At 39.9% G+C, this 16337-nt stretch overlaps 1 protein-coding gene across 1 annotated transcript; it reads right to left on the minus strand.

Annotated features, from left to right (window-relative positions):
- Positions 1–228: 228 nt before the first annotated feature.
- On the minus strand, positions 229–15966 carry LOC132209226 (ral guanine nucleotide dissociation stimulator-like 1). The gene is made up of 9 exons (XM_059644340.1): positions 15779–15966; positions 15025–15152; positions 12666–12881; positions 10566–10669; positions 9700–9778; positions 7159–7245; positions 6565–6597; positions 2778–2837; positions 229–294 (listed from the first exon to the last, which is right to left on the minus strand). The coding sequence occupies exons 1-8, from the start codon at positions 15783–15785 to the stop codon at positions 2829–2831; spliced, it is 663 nt and encodes a 220-aa protein (XP_059500323.1). The 5' UTR covers positions 15786–15966; the 3' UTR covers positions 229–294; positions 2778–2828.
- Positions 15967–16337: the final 371 nt, after the last annotated feature.

The following is a 16337-nucleotide window of genomic DNA, read 5'->3' on the forward strand; positions in this document are numbered from 1 at the left end:
GGCAGGAAGGCAGAAGAAAGGAAGGAAAGAAAGAAGAAAAAAAGGGTCTCGACATTATTAGACAAACCAGAGTCTCCAAGAACAACATATTTTACGTGATGAGTGCCTCACTGTCTCACCTTTTCCGGCGCTTTTTGCGAAGTGTTCGGCTCTTCCATTTCCAAGTGGCTGGAATCGGATAAAATGTTGGCTGCGGTAATGCTGTCGTCTGAATCCTCATTCTGAAGGGATGCTCGCTGCTCAGAGCTTTTAGTTTGAGTGTTGTGTATTTTAACACCTCTCTTTGAAAACAGGCTGCACAAGGGAAATGGGACACAACAAACATGAAAATGTCATTGCATTCTAGACAAACTGTTAAAAAAAATTAAACTAGAATGAAGGTATATTGATGATGTGAGTACCAGGAGTTTGATGTGCGCCACATTTGACCTGTGAGAAGTTAATAGTGGCACACTCATACCAAGAGCTCGCATTACTAGTATTGAACACCGTTACATTGTCTAATAGTTAGGGAGTATATGAATAGGTTACAATGTTTGCATATTCCAATGGCACAAGAATCTGGGCTTTTTGCAGTGTTTGTTCAACCTACTACCAACCTCAATCTCATGAAAGGCAAAATGTGGATTTGAATACCCACAGGGTGGAAAATTTCCCCCAACCTGGCCACATGCTAATGTGTATGTAATTTCATCCTGAAAGCTGCAGTTTATTAAAAATAAAACGTAAAACAAAGTAACACCATTGATAATTGATAGAAAACTGTACACAACACTTAGTAAGGTAGGACAGTGTACTCTGAATTTGGCCTTCAGTATATTGGTACTGCAAACGTTAGGATTTCTATTCAGCAATTTGCATTTATATTGCATGATTAACATCGAAAATTTTCCAAAACTCCCAAAAGAAGTACAGCAGATGGCATGATAAAAAAATTCCCACACAGAAAATCCCGATTGTTGGTATATTAGGCATTAAATAGTACAGGGAGCAAGAGCAGATGGCTGCTGAAATGTGAGATTGCACAATAATGCCGCAATGTTGATTGCCTGCACTTCGAGAATCACAATTAAGCCACGGAAGCCTAAATCACATCCATGTAACATCCACACTCATGTAAAGAGAAGATATCCGAGGAAGTGAATAAGTGTTTCCCTTCTCTTTCTTGGTTTCTATATAACAATAGTCACATGTCACAGTCCAGATCACTGCAAGGCACAACACAGCAACAAGGCATGGTTTTGCTGCTCTGAAACTCTACACGGGTAGGTGGTGGAAAATCTGACTTTGCTGAGTTCTGGTCAGTCCTTACCTATCGAACAGAAATATAAGATAATATCCCCAACTCAGGAAAATTATCAAAAACAATAACTTTGAAGTCTTTACACATGTATGCACAACAACACAAACACATACTTTCATGTCACCTACATGGAAAGAGATTTGAGTTTTATAGACAATAGACAATAGGTGCTAGAGTAGGCCATTCAGCCCTTCGAACCAGCACCACCATTCATTATGATCATGGCTGATCATCCACAATCAGTATCCTGTTCCTGCCTTATCCCCATAACCCTTGATTCCACTATCTTTAAGAGCTCTGTTTATCTCTTTCTTGAAAGCATCCAGAGAGTTGGCCTCCACTGCCTTCTGGGGCAGAGCATTCCATATATCCACCACTCTCTGGGTGAAGAAGTTTTTCCTCAACTCTGTTCTAAAGGGCCTTCCCCTCATTTTTAAACTGTGTCCTCTGGTCCTGGACTCACCCATCAGCGGAAACATGCTCCCTGCCTCCAGAGTGTCCAATCCCTTAATAATCTTTTACATCTCAATCAGATCCCCTCTCATCCTTCTAAACTCAAGTCTCCAAGTCCAGTCGCTCCAATCTTTTAACATATGATGGTCCCGCCATTCTGGGAATTGACCTTGTGAACCTACGCTGCACTCCCTCAATAGCAAGAATGTCCTTCCTCAAATTGGGAGACCAAAACTGCACACAATACTCCAGGTGCGGTCTCACCAGGACCCTCTACAGCTGCAGAAGGACCTCTTTGCTCCTACACTCAATTCCTCTTGTTATGAAGGCCAGCATGCTATTAGCTTTCTTCACTACCTGCTGTACCTGCATGCTTGCTTTCATTGACTGATGTACAAGAACGCCTAGATCTCATGTGCTTTTCCTTTACCTAACTTGACTCCATTGAGATAGTAATTTTGAGGTGGAGCTTCAAATGTGAGAAGCATGGCTGATAATTTTTCAACAGAAGATATTTCTGCTGCCTGCTGACCCACAAAGTAGAATACAAATCTGATTTTTCACTCAAAATTGTTAAACATTGCTAGTTTTCATTATACAGGCCCACAAATATGCCAATTTAATTCACTGTAAGACCTTTTTTGCTTACTTGTCTCTCATAAACAAATTTATTCCGGTGAAATTTAGCCATGGTGCAGAAACTTCTCTGAATAAATGAGAATCGCTAGGCAATACCAAGCTCATCACAGGTCCACATTCTACACTCATGGTCATAGCAAAGAATCTCTATCAATCAGTCTACACTAGACACATGCACGAGGTGATAATAACAGCACCACTCCTTGCATCATCTCAAATTACTCGAACAGTTATTAAAAAATCTCACTCCAATGAAGCAATAATTACCACACATCAAATGTCTCTATGTGTCAAGGAACAGATGTAATTACCTTTCTGTCCATTCATCCCAATAATAAAGGAAATAATGAGATATTTGCGGTGCTTAACATGGGATACTTACCAGCTGAGGTGTTTAAACACACTCTTTTTGGGCTTTGGCGGTTTCTCGAGTTCAGAGGAGCTGCAGGGTGGCAAATAAACATTTTCAGACAAGATTCATTCAAAAAGAATCAGATGCTTTTGTTCAATATTCTTATTATTTATGGCAAAATCAATCATTTACATAGATTTGAAATTGCAGAATGATAATTTTGTTTGCAAAAGGCACGTGTTTTCAGGCAGGAGAACACTGAACATTACTTAGAGTAATGAGCGACAAAAGTTTTCACTGTAGGCACATCGATCTTTTCTGCTTTATGAACAGCAGATCAAGACAATAAGAGTTCTGAAGAAATGTCATCAGACCCGCAAGATAACTCTGCTTTCTTTCCACAGATGCTGCCAGACCTGCTGATTGTTTACAGCAATTTCTCTTTGTGTTTTTGATTCCCAGCATCTGCAGTTCCTTTGCGTAATTTTTTACCAAGACGATAACCCCCTCAGTCTTTTTGCAGAACACGTGGAATTGAACAAAATACTTGAACTTCTACAGCAGGTACAGAAAAAATTAACGAGGACTGGGCTTGAAAAAAGTTAACTGGAAAACATGAGAATCAAACTTCCAGTGCCGAAGGTGATACAATAGGTTGTAAAGTTATACAGGAGTTTCTCTGGGCCTCATCCACACTGTCATGTGAATGTACAGACAATGTCAAGCAATGAAAGGTAGTCATGAATCAGTCACTTCCGGTGACTAAAACACCACATGCCACATCTCGGAGGTAGTAAAATTACGAGTATATCTCTTGACCAGGCTTTCTGTTGCTGATATTTTCAGACAAACTGTCCGAAAATCAACCAAACTATCCGAGAGATCCAAAAGAACTTTAAATATAACTTATGATCCATGCAAAGTGAATTTCGGTAACATTTTGTAATTACTGTTATAAATAAATACCAGGTTTGAAGTTGGCCCAATACTGACTGTGCCACTGATGGAATTGACGATAATGCCAGGTGCTTGCTGCACATGGTCATCCATAGCCTGAGGATGGGCTTAATAGTGAGCTTTGATTTTCAAAGCAGGAATGTAAATTGCTACATCAGGTACATTTTAAATAATAACTTCTGCCCACCAATTTATGAAGAAGCAAACTGTTTTCAAACAATGTAATTATTACAAAGCCTGCTCTGTCAAAACTAAAAAATAGTTTCAGTGATATATAATCTGGTTCCTTAATCAACTCTGGTCCAGGAATGGCAAAGTGTTTTGTTTTTCAGTTGGAGATTATTTTTGGTTGCATTATTAAAAATATACTGTGGCTATTTCGAGATGAGGGAATGACGTTTTTAGGCAGCCATTGAAAGATACTTTAAAATGCTGACCAATTGTGTAGGGTTATTGTTTATTTTATGTTAGTAATAGGATTATGTATTTGAAAAGAAATTGGAAGGAAAAGAAACATTTCTCAAAACTGGTACAATTTACATCTGGATTTGTAGGTGCACCCACAATAGGAGCTCTTGGACATGTTGCTAAAATTGGTCACTCATCAAGTTTTTTGCATTTTCCTGCAATCATTGGCTTAGTGGTAGTATATTCTGCACTATTATATACCTTTGAAACGCATTTTGATGCACTACAACAGAATTGATTCATTGAGCAACTGGCTTTATCCTCATAGGTCAGAATTCATTGTCAAAACTTTGAAACCAAGGAAAAGGAAGACAGTAAGTAAACTGGCAGCTCACTAGCATTAAACAGCAATTATAACTAGAGAAGATTTCACACACAACCCTTAACTGTTTTACCTGCACACTCCTACAATACCAGTTACGTACTCGCTATCCTCACTTAAGTATTGTTGCATAAAGAACAAGTCTAGAAAATTCTCGTTTGGACGAAGGGTGTAAGATGAGCAAGCAAACTGCAGGGATTTGATACTCAAAATTATTTCATATTCCTGAAAGAACACAAATAAATAATGAGCTGTTAAGGCAAGTTTAAACTGCTATAATTGCTCCTGCTAAGTCCGAGTCCGTGGTATTTTGAACAGCATCGATAACTTTATTCAAAGTGCACAGTACATCATGTCACAAAAATATTTCTGCTTTGGAAATAAATGACACAAATGTGACTTTTCAAGGATAAATTTCTGTACAGATTATCCAGGATGGTTTCAGGACACTAATTCCAAAACAGCGCTTCAAAGATGGATTATTTTTAAAAAATGATTCACTTAAGAACCATAAGCTGATTTAGGGTGAAGACAAGAAATGTTATGAAAGATCGTTCATCCAAGCAAAAGGAAGTCTGCCAAGTACAAAATAAGTGGCTGATCTATAGTAACTGATACCAAGACAGACGGTGAAAATGTTGAGTTAATTTTTCAAATTTGCACCACCATGAAATTGAATGGACCATGAGCAGCTCGAAGTTACTGGACTATTTTCTTTCAACCACAGTGGCTTCTTGGTTGAATCTTGTCACAATTTCACATGTAAAAAGGGGCAGACTTTTCTAAGTCAAACTCTGACAACATGTTACTGCCAACTTGTAAAGTGCGTGCCAGTTGTCAACAGGTCAGTGAAAAGAAACACTTCACTACATCCACATCAGCTACTACAAATGGCGGGCCATTTGACAGATTACATTCCGAGCTGGTGAATTGGAGTCACACAGCGTTGGATGCCTATTTTAACACCCAGCTGATTTTACATCACATGGCCCAGTTTGGCAAATTCAGCATCAGCTGCTTCTGATCGGAACTTATTCTATTCATAGGGACCTCAAGTTACAGCTCTGTAAGCAAAATTTCATTGTTTGCCATAAGGTCAAATTCCACTCAAATTAATATTCTCAGGTTGCCTGCTGAATGTTGCAGTACAAGATGAAAATACAATCTGAGTGGGTTTCCTCTGGGTGCTCTGGTTTCCTCCCAAGGTCCAAAGATGTGCAAGATAGGTGGATTGCCCATGCTAAATTGCCCGTAGTGCCCAGGGATATTTTGGGGTTCAGTGAGTTAGACATGGGGAATGGGTCTGGGTGGGACCCTCTTCAGAGTGGCCCTATGAACTTGTTGGGCCGCATGGCCTGTTTCCACGCTACAGGGATTTGATGACACCCTCAACAGTAGCCGTGACAACAGGGATGTTTGAGAATTTGGTATTACCAAATTCAGAAATATGGAGTAAAAAATAGTGCCCAGTCAGTGAGAATCCAAACAGTTGTACTCCCTCAATTTCTGACATCCCATGACGAAATGATGCCTCTCATCTAAAGGAAAATACTGACTAATATGGAGAGATTGTTTACCCAGTGTCTTCAATAATGAAATAGCTTCCATGGCACTGAGATTAATTGAACAACATCCTCATTCACATAACACCTGGCATATCCTGTACGTGGCTGTGACTGCTCAAAGGCAAATTGCAGCACATTAGCAGCGCAAAAACAGGCCATTTGGCTGAACTGCTCCATGCTGATCTTTACACCTCTCCCACCTTGCTTCAAACTCTAAATATGCCGTTGTGTCCTTTCTGACATCTAACTTTCTCTCAAATACATCTGTGCTCATCCTCTCAACGAGTCCTGGTAGCAGCAGCTTCTGCAATCTGGCTGCTCTGAGCCACAAAGCATCTCCTGAATTCTTTATTGGATTTATTAGTGACCATATACATTTAGGATGCAGTTGTAGACCCCCGCTACACCCCCATCAAGCAAATAAAGCAGCACAAGATTGAAAGGCATGCTTCTCCCCTTTCATATAATTCCAAACATTTTGCACAGTGCAATTTTCAGTACTAACTTTTTGTCTCTTGTCAAAGTTGATCAAGCCATTCTGTAAGAGATAGACAAGGACAAAGAAAATTAGTTCAAATGTACAAAGGTCAAACAGTACTACAAGATCATGAAATTTAAAAGATCAGAAGTGAAATACAAGCTCTGTAAACTTGGTTCCATTTTAGTATATCGTCAAAGGCCAATCACAAATGATCTATCATACCACCAGGTCATATCTTGGACACTACATAGAGCCCTTTGCTCCAGTCAAGTAGATCAGTACCAAGCTGAAGACATTCTCAGCTGTTCAACTGCTCAATAGGCAGTGACATCCAGGTAACCAATTTACCTGTACAGAATAAAAATGATGTGCAATTTATCCAACCTTTTGGAAAACTAAACCCATATTCAATTAACTGCAAAGTGATTTGCATGTTCCATTGTTTACAAATTGTTTGATTCACAGTACAAAGGATCAAATTATTCTGGTTGGGATTATTAATCAAACTCATTTGTTTTTTTATTGCTTTGGTTCTCATCTACAAGCAGCTTGCAATGAAACCATAATAATAGCACTCATCAGCAAATAAGGAATCCAAATCTTGTAAGAGAGACTTACTGAATGGCAATTCGGGAAAGCCGAATCCAGCGCTGAAAATTCTGTTAAGAAAGTTCCCAGGTACGGCACAATTCCCTGAACGATATCCTAGAAAAAGAGAGTGAATTTGTTTAATCCATTGTGAACTCATTGTCCTATTTCTCAAAATTACTACTCCATGTCTTATTTATTCCCTTGATCATACAACTAACTCTATTTAGAATCAAAATTTAGGACTCAAAATTTTAGACAGTTATACAGTGGAATGCATAGTTAGATCTATAAAGGCCAGGCAAGTTCAACGTTTGATCCCTGATCTGTGAACTGGAAACCAAACTTGTGTAACCTCATCATTTGGAGATTGGAAATTTTCTACGTAATGTGCAATTTCGCTTGAAGATAAAAACAATTTACCTCACCAGATCTCCAAAACTTTGTCTCAACAAGTTTAAACGTCATTTTTTTCTAAACTCAAGAATATAATTCTTCTCAATGTCTTTTCATAGACACCTCTCTTACCCAAAGAAATAATTTAATGGTCTCAGACGGTGGGTTGGTTAAGAACCTAACAGCCTAGGAGATCTATCGGAATTGGCAAATTGGAACCAATATTGGGTTTGTGGCAGGAAGTAAATGCGATTTTTGAGGGGCTTTTCGGCAACTTGATGCTTTCATCCAGCAGCATACCAGAGGGTACAGTAATATTTCTTACTGTGCGTACATTAATGTTGAAAACACGAAAGCTCCAAGTATGAACAGCCGGTTCACAGATGACACAAGAATTGGACGGTTGTAAACAGCAAAAAGCCTTAGTCTCTCGGGTTACACATATGGGCTGGTTAGTAGGCTTGTACAGAGGCAAATAGAATTCAATCCAGAAAAGTGTGAGGTGAAGCATTTTGGGAGTCTAATAAGTCAGGACAATATATGTTCAATGAGATAATAAGATGTGGAGCTGGATGAACACAGCAGGCCAGGCAGCATCAGAGGAGCAGGAAAGTTGATGTTTTGGGTCTGGATGACAGAGGATCAGAAGGACCTTGGTGTGTGCATAAACATATTCTTGAAGGCAGGAGGACCTGTGGATAAGTTGAGAAAACATTGGATACTTGCCTGAATATAAGAGCAAAGAAGTAATGACGGAACTGTAAATAACATTAGTTGAGCCACAGCTGGAACAATGTGTGCAGAGAAACTAAGGCATTTTGCTACTGACTACCGCTCCAATTCTTGTGTCATCTGTGAACCTGCTGTTCATACTTGGAGCTTTTGTGTCTTGAACATTAATGTACTCACAGCAAGAACTATTGCGGTGCCCTGCACCATTGCCAAAGCACATTTGTGTAAGATGCTGCAAGATTAGCAAACCATGCACTGTCATTCACTGCATAATCTGGGAGAAAGCTTTATGGAAGTTATACAACTGTCCAATCATGAACTCACATTTTCCCCTGTATACCTACAGAATTTTGCACCACAAAAACAATCATCATACAGAGCACACATTTTTGATTACAAAAGCAAACCTACTTTTAGATTCAATCTAGATCAGAAAAATATGTTGAAATTCTGCACAGTGCACCAATCACAACACACAATAAACAAAGTGTGACAGCAGGGCAGTAGAAATTCTGGGGCAAAAATCTGGAAAGCAATGTAAAAAGATAGTTCACTGCAACTGGAACATTGAGCAGTTTGAAACATGGAGTGTCTGTCAAACTGACAACATGCGAGCATGATTACTGCATTTCTCCCTCTTCAAATACCAGCTTAAAAATGCTTCAATTCCATCTAAGAATGATTTAGAGAATAAGAAAACTTTGAATATTTTCTGAACTGGACAACTAGTTTGGTATGGTGGCACCAAAATATTTATATCTGACCAATTATTTTGTTCTTTTATCAAATTCAGGAGCAAAATGAGTGGACAAAGAGCATGATAAAAGGAGTGAGGAGGAATGGCTAGAAACTTGTCAGTTTTCGTCCACGCTAGTAAAACTAGATAGTTGATGTCTGAAATACTGAACGAACAAAGAGATATGAATATCTCTCCATTCCTACGCAGCAAATAGTTCTTACTGCGGAGAACAATAAAAGGAAGACATGGTAATTGAGTAAAAACACTTATGAGAACCAGTTAAATCTCTTAATGTTTTGCCTTGGCTTTTATTAATTACAAGGCCCTTGAAGTGTACAAAGCAAATGAAAAAGAAATTGGCAGATATCGCACTTTAGACATTGCTTCAGTTCAAATTTCCAAGATAATGAACACAGAGAAAGATAATCTATGAAGGCTGCATCACTGCAGCATAACCACATTAGATGTTGATTAAAACGTTAACTGCAATATCATCAGCAATTGTAAGAATCATGGCAAAACAATCTTGGATGACTTGAGCCAAGCCAGACCACCTGGACCGCAATACATATATTCCTGTTGCAGTACTGATTGACAGAATCTGTAAGCATTCAGTCACCAACTGAGTTCATTGCAGATATTTTACTGGAAACTATTGATCATGCCCTGAATATAGTCACACTGCGCCAAGTGCAACACCTTACCTCCATTAGCAGCTCTCTACTTGCTATAAAGTTATCTTCTTCATTATTTGAAAGGTCTTCAAATGTTGTCTTACTGCTCCTAGTCAAGAGAATGAGACACATTACTCTTGACAGAATAGAGTCAAGATAACAAACAGCTGATAAGGAACCTGACAAATAAGCAAGTAATACAGACAGTGAACGGCAGTGAAGCATTTTTACAATAAGTACAGTTATTTTAGCCAAATTGTTCAGAAATGTTTTGGCAATCTCTGGGGCAGGTAGAACTTGAACCCTGATTGTTGAAACCCAGGGATGGGGATACTGCCATTGTGCCGCAAAAGCTCTTGAGTGCAGTCGTTTTGGTGAATCTCATTGTAGCAAGAGAGATTTCATTCCCAAGCTGCCTACAAAAAACAACCATGATCAAATGGTCTGAGGCACACGAACATAAACTACAGGTGTGCACTTCAAAGTGTTATAGAGTGCTTTCTTGGGAGATTAAAATAATTGTTGTCTTTGTATTTTCGTATCCCACACAAACCTCTGGCTTATATCACCCCATCACAGCATATCCACAGGAAACTGTGTTACGTTCCATCCAACAGCAGATCAGTTTTTGAACACGATAGTTAAATATTTCGAGTTGCCAAACAGTTTTCTTTTTCCACTTAAACAAATTAACTCTTCGCTCCTTCGTGAAAGAATGAAAGATTCTGCCAATTAGCCAATTGTTACGATTGCACTGTAGCGCCTCTGGTAATCCTGTGAATGCACCGAGCGTGTGAAGATCACTTGGGCAAGTAAACCTGGAGGTCAAACCTGCAATTTCCTACCTCATATTTATTAAATAAAAATTACATGGCTCTTTCTGAACAATGACTTACTTTGACACGGCTGCCCAAGTCTTCTTCAAATTGAACACACTATTCAATTGCAATGCCGTAGAAATTGCATGCACTGACGAGAAATTCTGCAAAATCATACATTCCTGTCAGAGAAAAAAAGCCGTGAGTTCTGTGGAAAAATCAGTGACTCCCCATTACCCAACACCTCAGACTTTTTAAAAAGGTTCTATCAGAAAAATGTTAGCTGAGAAAATAACAGCATTAACAAACAAACTTTTTGAGGGAAAGAATTCCATGATTCTTGGCAACTCAAACCTTGATATTAGTTTTGTATCCCTCTGAGACAACCTTTTCAGTTCACTTGCTGCCAGCCTGTGACTGATTAGATATGATTACTGACACCAAAGGAGAGCTTAAAATGAGTAGGATTGAGACAGGGACATCTGAGTGGTAGAAGTGGCAAAGGTAGGGGGGTGGAGGCGGGGTAATCATCTTTGTTATATCCATCACATTTAGCTCATAAATGAATGATAGGTTGTATTATCTGACAGAATAGGAGGGCAGGACCAGTCACGTGAGATACTCATTCGAGGGAAAACAGACGAATCAGGAAATTGGGTCTACTTTTATGAGTCACTACGTTATTGATACTGAGTTAACTAATCTTACCTAGATTAGCAGCTGAATGTCCTTCATCTGTTTCCACCACCAACCCCCCCCCCCCAACCTGTTGGAGGTAGGGACAAAACTGGATCAAATCAAACCTCCCAAATGTGTACTTTGGGGTGTGGTGGAGATGAGGAGGAAGCCTGCGAGTGTTTGTTATCAGGTCTCAAAGCCACTTCTGCTTGGGGAGGAAGGCCAGGGAGGTGCAGGGTAATCACACCATTTGGGATTTCTTTGAAGGTGCGTCAATTGGCATAATCATAAGAGCCTTATCTGATTAAGGCCAGCAGGTAGGTTCTCAAGCCCAGAGTCTTCTGGCTTCAGGGAAATAAAGCTGCTGCAGTAAAATGGAAGTAATGGAGGGCACTTCAACATGGAAGCCACTCCTTGTCAACTGTTGTAAAAACTCAAAATCAGAACTAGAAAAGTCAGCCAAGTGATCAAAGTAAGGTGGTGATTCCTCTTCAGAATAGCCTTTCATCCATGTCTACAACTGGGTGTCAGCCTACATTCGGTTGAACTGCTCCATATTGTAAAACTGGAGACAGACTTTCAAATCCCCATCAAGGTCCCATTAATGCCTCAAGACTGTTAACGAGTCAAAACTGATGCAGGCAGTGTTGCCAAGACCCAAACCAGACTTCTCTAAATTAGCTGGCAACAGAATTATTGTGAACTTTCATTCCAAACCTTAGTAATCAATGAATATTTTGTTGTCACGTGTATACGGGAAAATACATTGAAAGTACAGTTTTGTTGCAAAATCCAGTGCAATTTAGGATTACAAAATCAGTAAGAATCAATTACTTCCTTTACTTAATTAGTTAATTACTCGGTTCCTATCCTGATCCTTTCCAAATGTACGAGTGGGAATGCCACATGTTGGCGACAAGTACAAACCTGGTATCAGATCTGACAGCCCTTCCTCACTCTTTTACCGATTGCTGACTAACATGCTGAGACAAATTCCTTTGGCAAACACATAAGAAACAGACAACCAGGCAAGTTACTGAAGTGCCGTCATGTAGGCATACAGAATGCAGAACATTGGGAATAAAATGTACACTATTTCGTAGACTGATTACAGCTTGGAAGGGAGGCAAATAACACTATGTAATGCCCAATAACTAACTTCATTTTTGAAGGGCCAGTAAAAATCTGAAATCAGTTTGCCTTTTTTATCCACATAAATATTTTTGATGAGAAAAAAATACATTAATACTTCAATGCAACTGTAAACTGAGGCAAGAACTATGAGCAGCCAGCACGACAGAAATTATGAATGCTAGGATTTTCCATGAAGCATTCAACTCTTATTCAGAAAAGTATTCTGCTTGCCAGTTCAAGAGGCTTTCAAACCTTGGACATATCAACACATAGTGTTAATGGCTTGCTCTCTTCCACCATGGTTGTTTCATGCACTGTGGACTTTAACATGTCACAAAGGCTAAAAACCAATAAAGAATAGTGTACCTGGGCAACATCAATCCATTTCTCAATGATTTTAGCCCTCTGCCGTGGTTTCAGCTGTTGAGGTCTTAATATGGTGCTGGTGACACATTTTGTAACATTATTGAACTGTGTAATGGTGGCCTGGACGGTTGATACCAGATGCTGTTTTTCTTCCTTCCCTCGTTGAGACCAGATGGACCCTAAACATTGGCTGGGCACAAGTTTCCGAAAAAGATCCTGATCAAAAATAAAAAGGAAACAAAGGGTAAAGGTATCAGTCGTGCCATGTTTTTAGCAATGAACAACAAACAAGATTTGTCCGTCCATGGGTACATTCGTCCTGCTAGTTTGCAATTGTACATTAAAACTGCGTGCTATATTGTCAACGACTGGCTACATAATACTCACATTGATGCACAAGCGCACATTGGCTATTCAGACAGATCAAAACCCTCGAATTTTCAGTCATCTGCTTCCTATTTGTAGGTTAGATTTAAAATCACTGGTTATCTCCACCCAACTCCGACTGGGCTCCACGCACACCATCATGCATGGCTCTGCTGGCAATAGTCACTGCTACAGATGCTCAGCCCTGGTGGCCCACAGGCTAGACAGGCTGGGCATCAGTATAGCAGCCCTGCATCATGTCTACTTCTCGCACCAAGGCAGGTTGACAGAACACAATGGCAGCCTGGCCCTCTGTTGGTTCAACAGATCTCAATGTCAACACTTCCCCACTGTTGGTTTCATGCTGAACACGAATATTGCCAAACGTCCAAGCTTGTCAACTGGCCATTCAGATTACATTGTGTCCTTCTGTCTCCGTCTTCAAGATGAGCAACTCCCATCAACAATTATGCCCCAACAGTGAAAGTTAACACAGCTGGCAAATAGTTCCTTCAGATCCCCGTAAACTCATTCAGAATGGAGAAATTTGTCAGTCTCGTCACTTTCAAAGCCAGAGTTGGCTGTGACAGGTTGGAATAGAATGGAATGCTCAGAAACCATCGAGTGGGAAACTGTTGCATGTTTATGCAAGCATGGTGGGCTCTCACTTTTAACAGTCTGATCACGTCACAATGATGTCATCGATCATTTCTGGCAAGGAATAGCTTAGGGTAACCCTGCTGTCTCGACAGCAAACTACATAATAAAACTCCTGCTGTTTAATGCTTCAGCCCCCTGCACCTGTGCAGTAAAGGAAAAAAAAAAGAACTGGCAATGAGGATCAAAAAAAACCGCTTTGAGATTCATCAGGTCAAACCACTGATTTGAAAAAAGACTCTCAGCCCTCACTGCAGATCTCTATGATTCAACAAAAGAAAAGCAGCTACATTCCTCGACAGACACCCAACGAGGTTGTTGCCCACCAAAAATGGCTGCTGTCATCATTATGTCACATGATTAGACTCTAAATGCCAGTCGGTATATACATACACATATGCAACAGAAACTGCAGTGAAAACAGACAGTTACCTTTGGAACTCTGTGCAGAAAAGCAGCTGCCCCTTAACAAACTGAGATAACAAAGTGTGGAGTTGGAGGAACACAGCAGGCCAAGCAGCATCTTAGGAGCAACTGTGCTCACCCAGCTCTGCACTTTGTTATCTCGGGTTCTTCAGCATCTGCAGTTCCCATTATCTCTTATCCCATAACCAAAACCAACTTTTGACAAAGTGGTCACTTCCAGATGAGATCGCTGCACCCCTGTTCTGAACACTAACATATGCTTGGGATTTTTGAGACCTAGAGGACTACTTACATTCTAGAGTCACACCCAATGCTGACATACAGACCACTGAACTTCCACTTCAAGCCTAAGCCTATGACCAGACTTTGACATAACTCAAATTTTGATTCAGCAACTACGAGTCTCATTTTTTAGAGGTAGACATCAAGCCACCTTGCAGACGAGACTGGAATACCCTGTGGCTGATTCCACTCCAGAAGATTCTGGGAAAACAACAAAATTGCCATCCTGGATACTTCAAACAAAATCACTGGACTCTTGAAGAAACAGTGACTGTTATGATGAAACAATTAAACTTTTACCCTGAAATACTATTCATTTTGTAAAGGTTCAACACTAAGTTACAAAGGATTTTCAGTGCTCTCTCAGGTCACTTATTTCACATGACGTTCATTCAAAACAAATGACAAGTGCTGAAGTATTAGTTGGCAGGTATTTCAAGCGAGATACTGAAGTTACACGTCAAACAACACATTTTAACATCTTGGAAGACTGCATTTTGAAGGGAATTCAGTTATAACGACTGGTGGAGCAGTAATAGCATTAAACAACACAGAGAGATTCAGATGCCTACTGCTGACTGAAATATCTTATTCAGAATGACTGGGCCCCAGATTCCTGTTTACTCACAGCATCCATAAAAGTCAGCTGCTCTGCAATGAAGCGTGATGGGTAGGACAGGAGCTTTTCGTCAACTTGTTCGATGGTTTGGTCGTGTTCTTCTCCAATATAGAATCTAACTCTTCTACGGTAGCCTTCTGTGCAAGTGAAGATAGACATTTATTTTGTGCCCAAAGTTCACATTGCTCTAAAATATCTCACAAACTTGTGAATAGAAGTCATGCATTGGTTTACAATAGTTATCTAATATTCATACTTCGAAATCTAGATTTGGTGAAATTAATATGATATTGCACTGAAATCCTCTTGTTGGGAGCATCTCAATTGCAAAAGAAATTGTATTTAATGACAGATTCCCATCCCAATTTCTAGCTTTAGGAAATCTTCCGAATCACAATCTATTGTTTCACAATAACTTGCAAACTTATTACATCAGATTATAAAATAAAATGTCATTGACGGCAACAGTTCAAAAGGAAATTGTCCAGAAAGTCGTATTACATGCTGCTGGGTCTTAGCGGACCATATTAGAGTATCAAATCTATGCAGAATTTGGTCTCGTACATCATGTAGTACAGGGGTAATCATTCAGCAATAATTTTAATTAACTTCGTTTACCCAAAAATTTGGAAGTAATTTTGAAGCTTGTCAAAGGAAACCAAAATGAACTAAATCCTGAGACAGAGGGGCAAGCCGCACACAAACTTGTAGGGAGGCACCCTGAATTAAAACCACATTTTTGCAACATAATTATAAATCTTACTGAACATCTCTTTCTCCGCTGTTTCCTCCGCCAAAAACCGACTCAGGAGTTTCTGGGCCCGATGTTCAGCATCTGACCCCGGCACTGTCTGGTTCAAGTAGCAAAGTACCTTCCGGAGACAAGAGTAAGTTGGAACTTGACGAAAGTCTTCGGCAGACTCCTCCAGCCAGATTTCAAGAATTTCAGGTATAGCACTGGAAATAAAGTCAGAGTTTATATCTGTTTATCGGGGAAGCAAAACGTGTGGGAAAAAAGCTTCTAATTCTACAAATGTAAATGCAATAGATTAAAGTTGGAATATGGGGTCATCGTGCTCACACAGGAGATGAGCTGCCATCTTGGGCTGCTGCAGTGCACATGGCAATGGTGATCCTGCTGTGCCATCAGAGGGGGGCTGTGTGGCACTTTGACCCAATGATGAAGAAATGACTGTCCAAGTTCGAATTACGCTGGCCATGGATGGAAACTGCAAGTTGGCCATGTTTCCAAGTTTTCTTCTAGGTAGATTGCACAAGTAAGCTTAAGGCTCACGTATAAAGTGATTTCACATGTGTCTGAG

Source organism: Stegostoma tigrinum, unplaced genomic scaffold, assembly GCF_030684315.1.
Source record: "Stegostoma tigrinum isolate sSteTig4 unplaced genomic scaffold, sSteTig4.hap1 scaffold_722, whole genome shotgun sequence".
Classification (NCBI taxonomy): Eukaryota; Metazoa; Chordata; class Chondrichthyes; order Orectolobiformes; family Stegostomatidae; genus Stegostoma; species Stegostoma tigrinum.

Coding starts and splice junctions, on each gene's coding strand:
- LOC132209226 (XM_059644340.1), bottom strand. Junction 12,882..15,024: donor AGCTGACTTTTATGGATGCT/GTGAGTAAACAG, acceptor ATTTTTGATCAG/GATCTTTTTCGGAAACTTGT. Junction 7,246..9,699: donor GTAGAGAGCTGCTAATGGAG/GTAAGGTGTTGC, acceptor CTCTTTTTCTAG/GATATCGTTCAGGGAATTGT.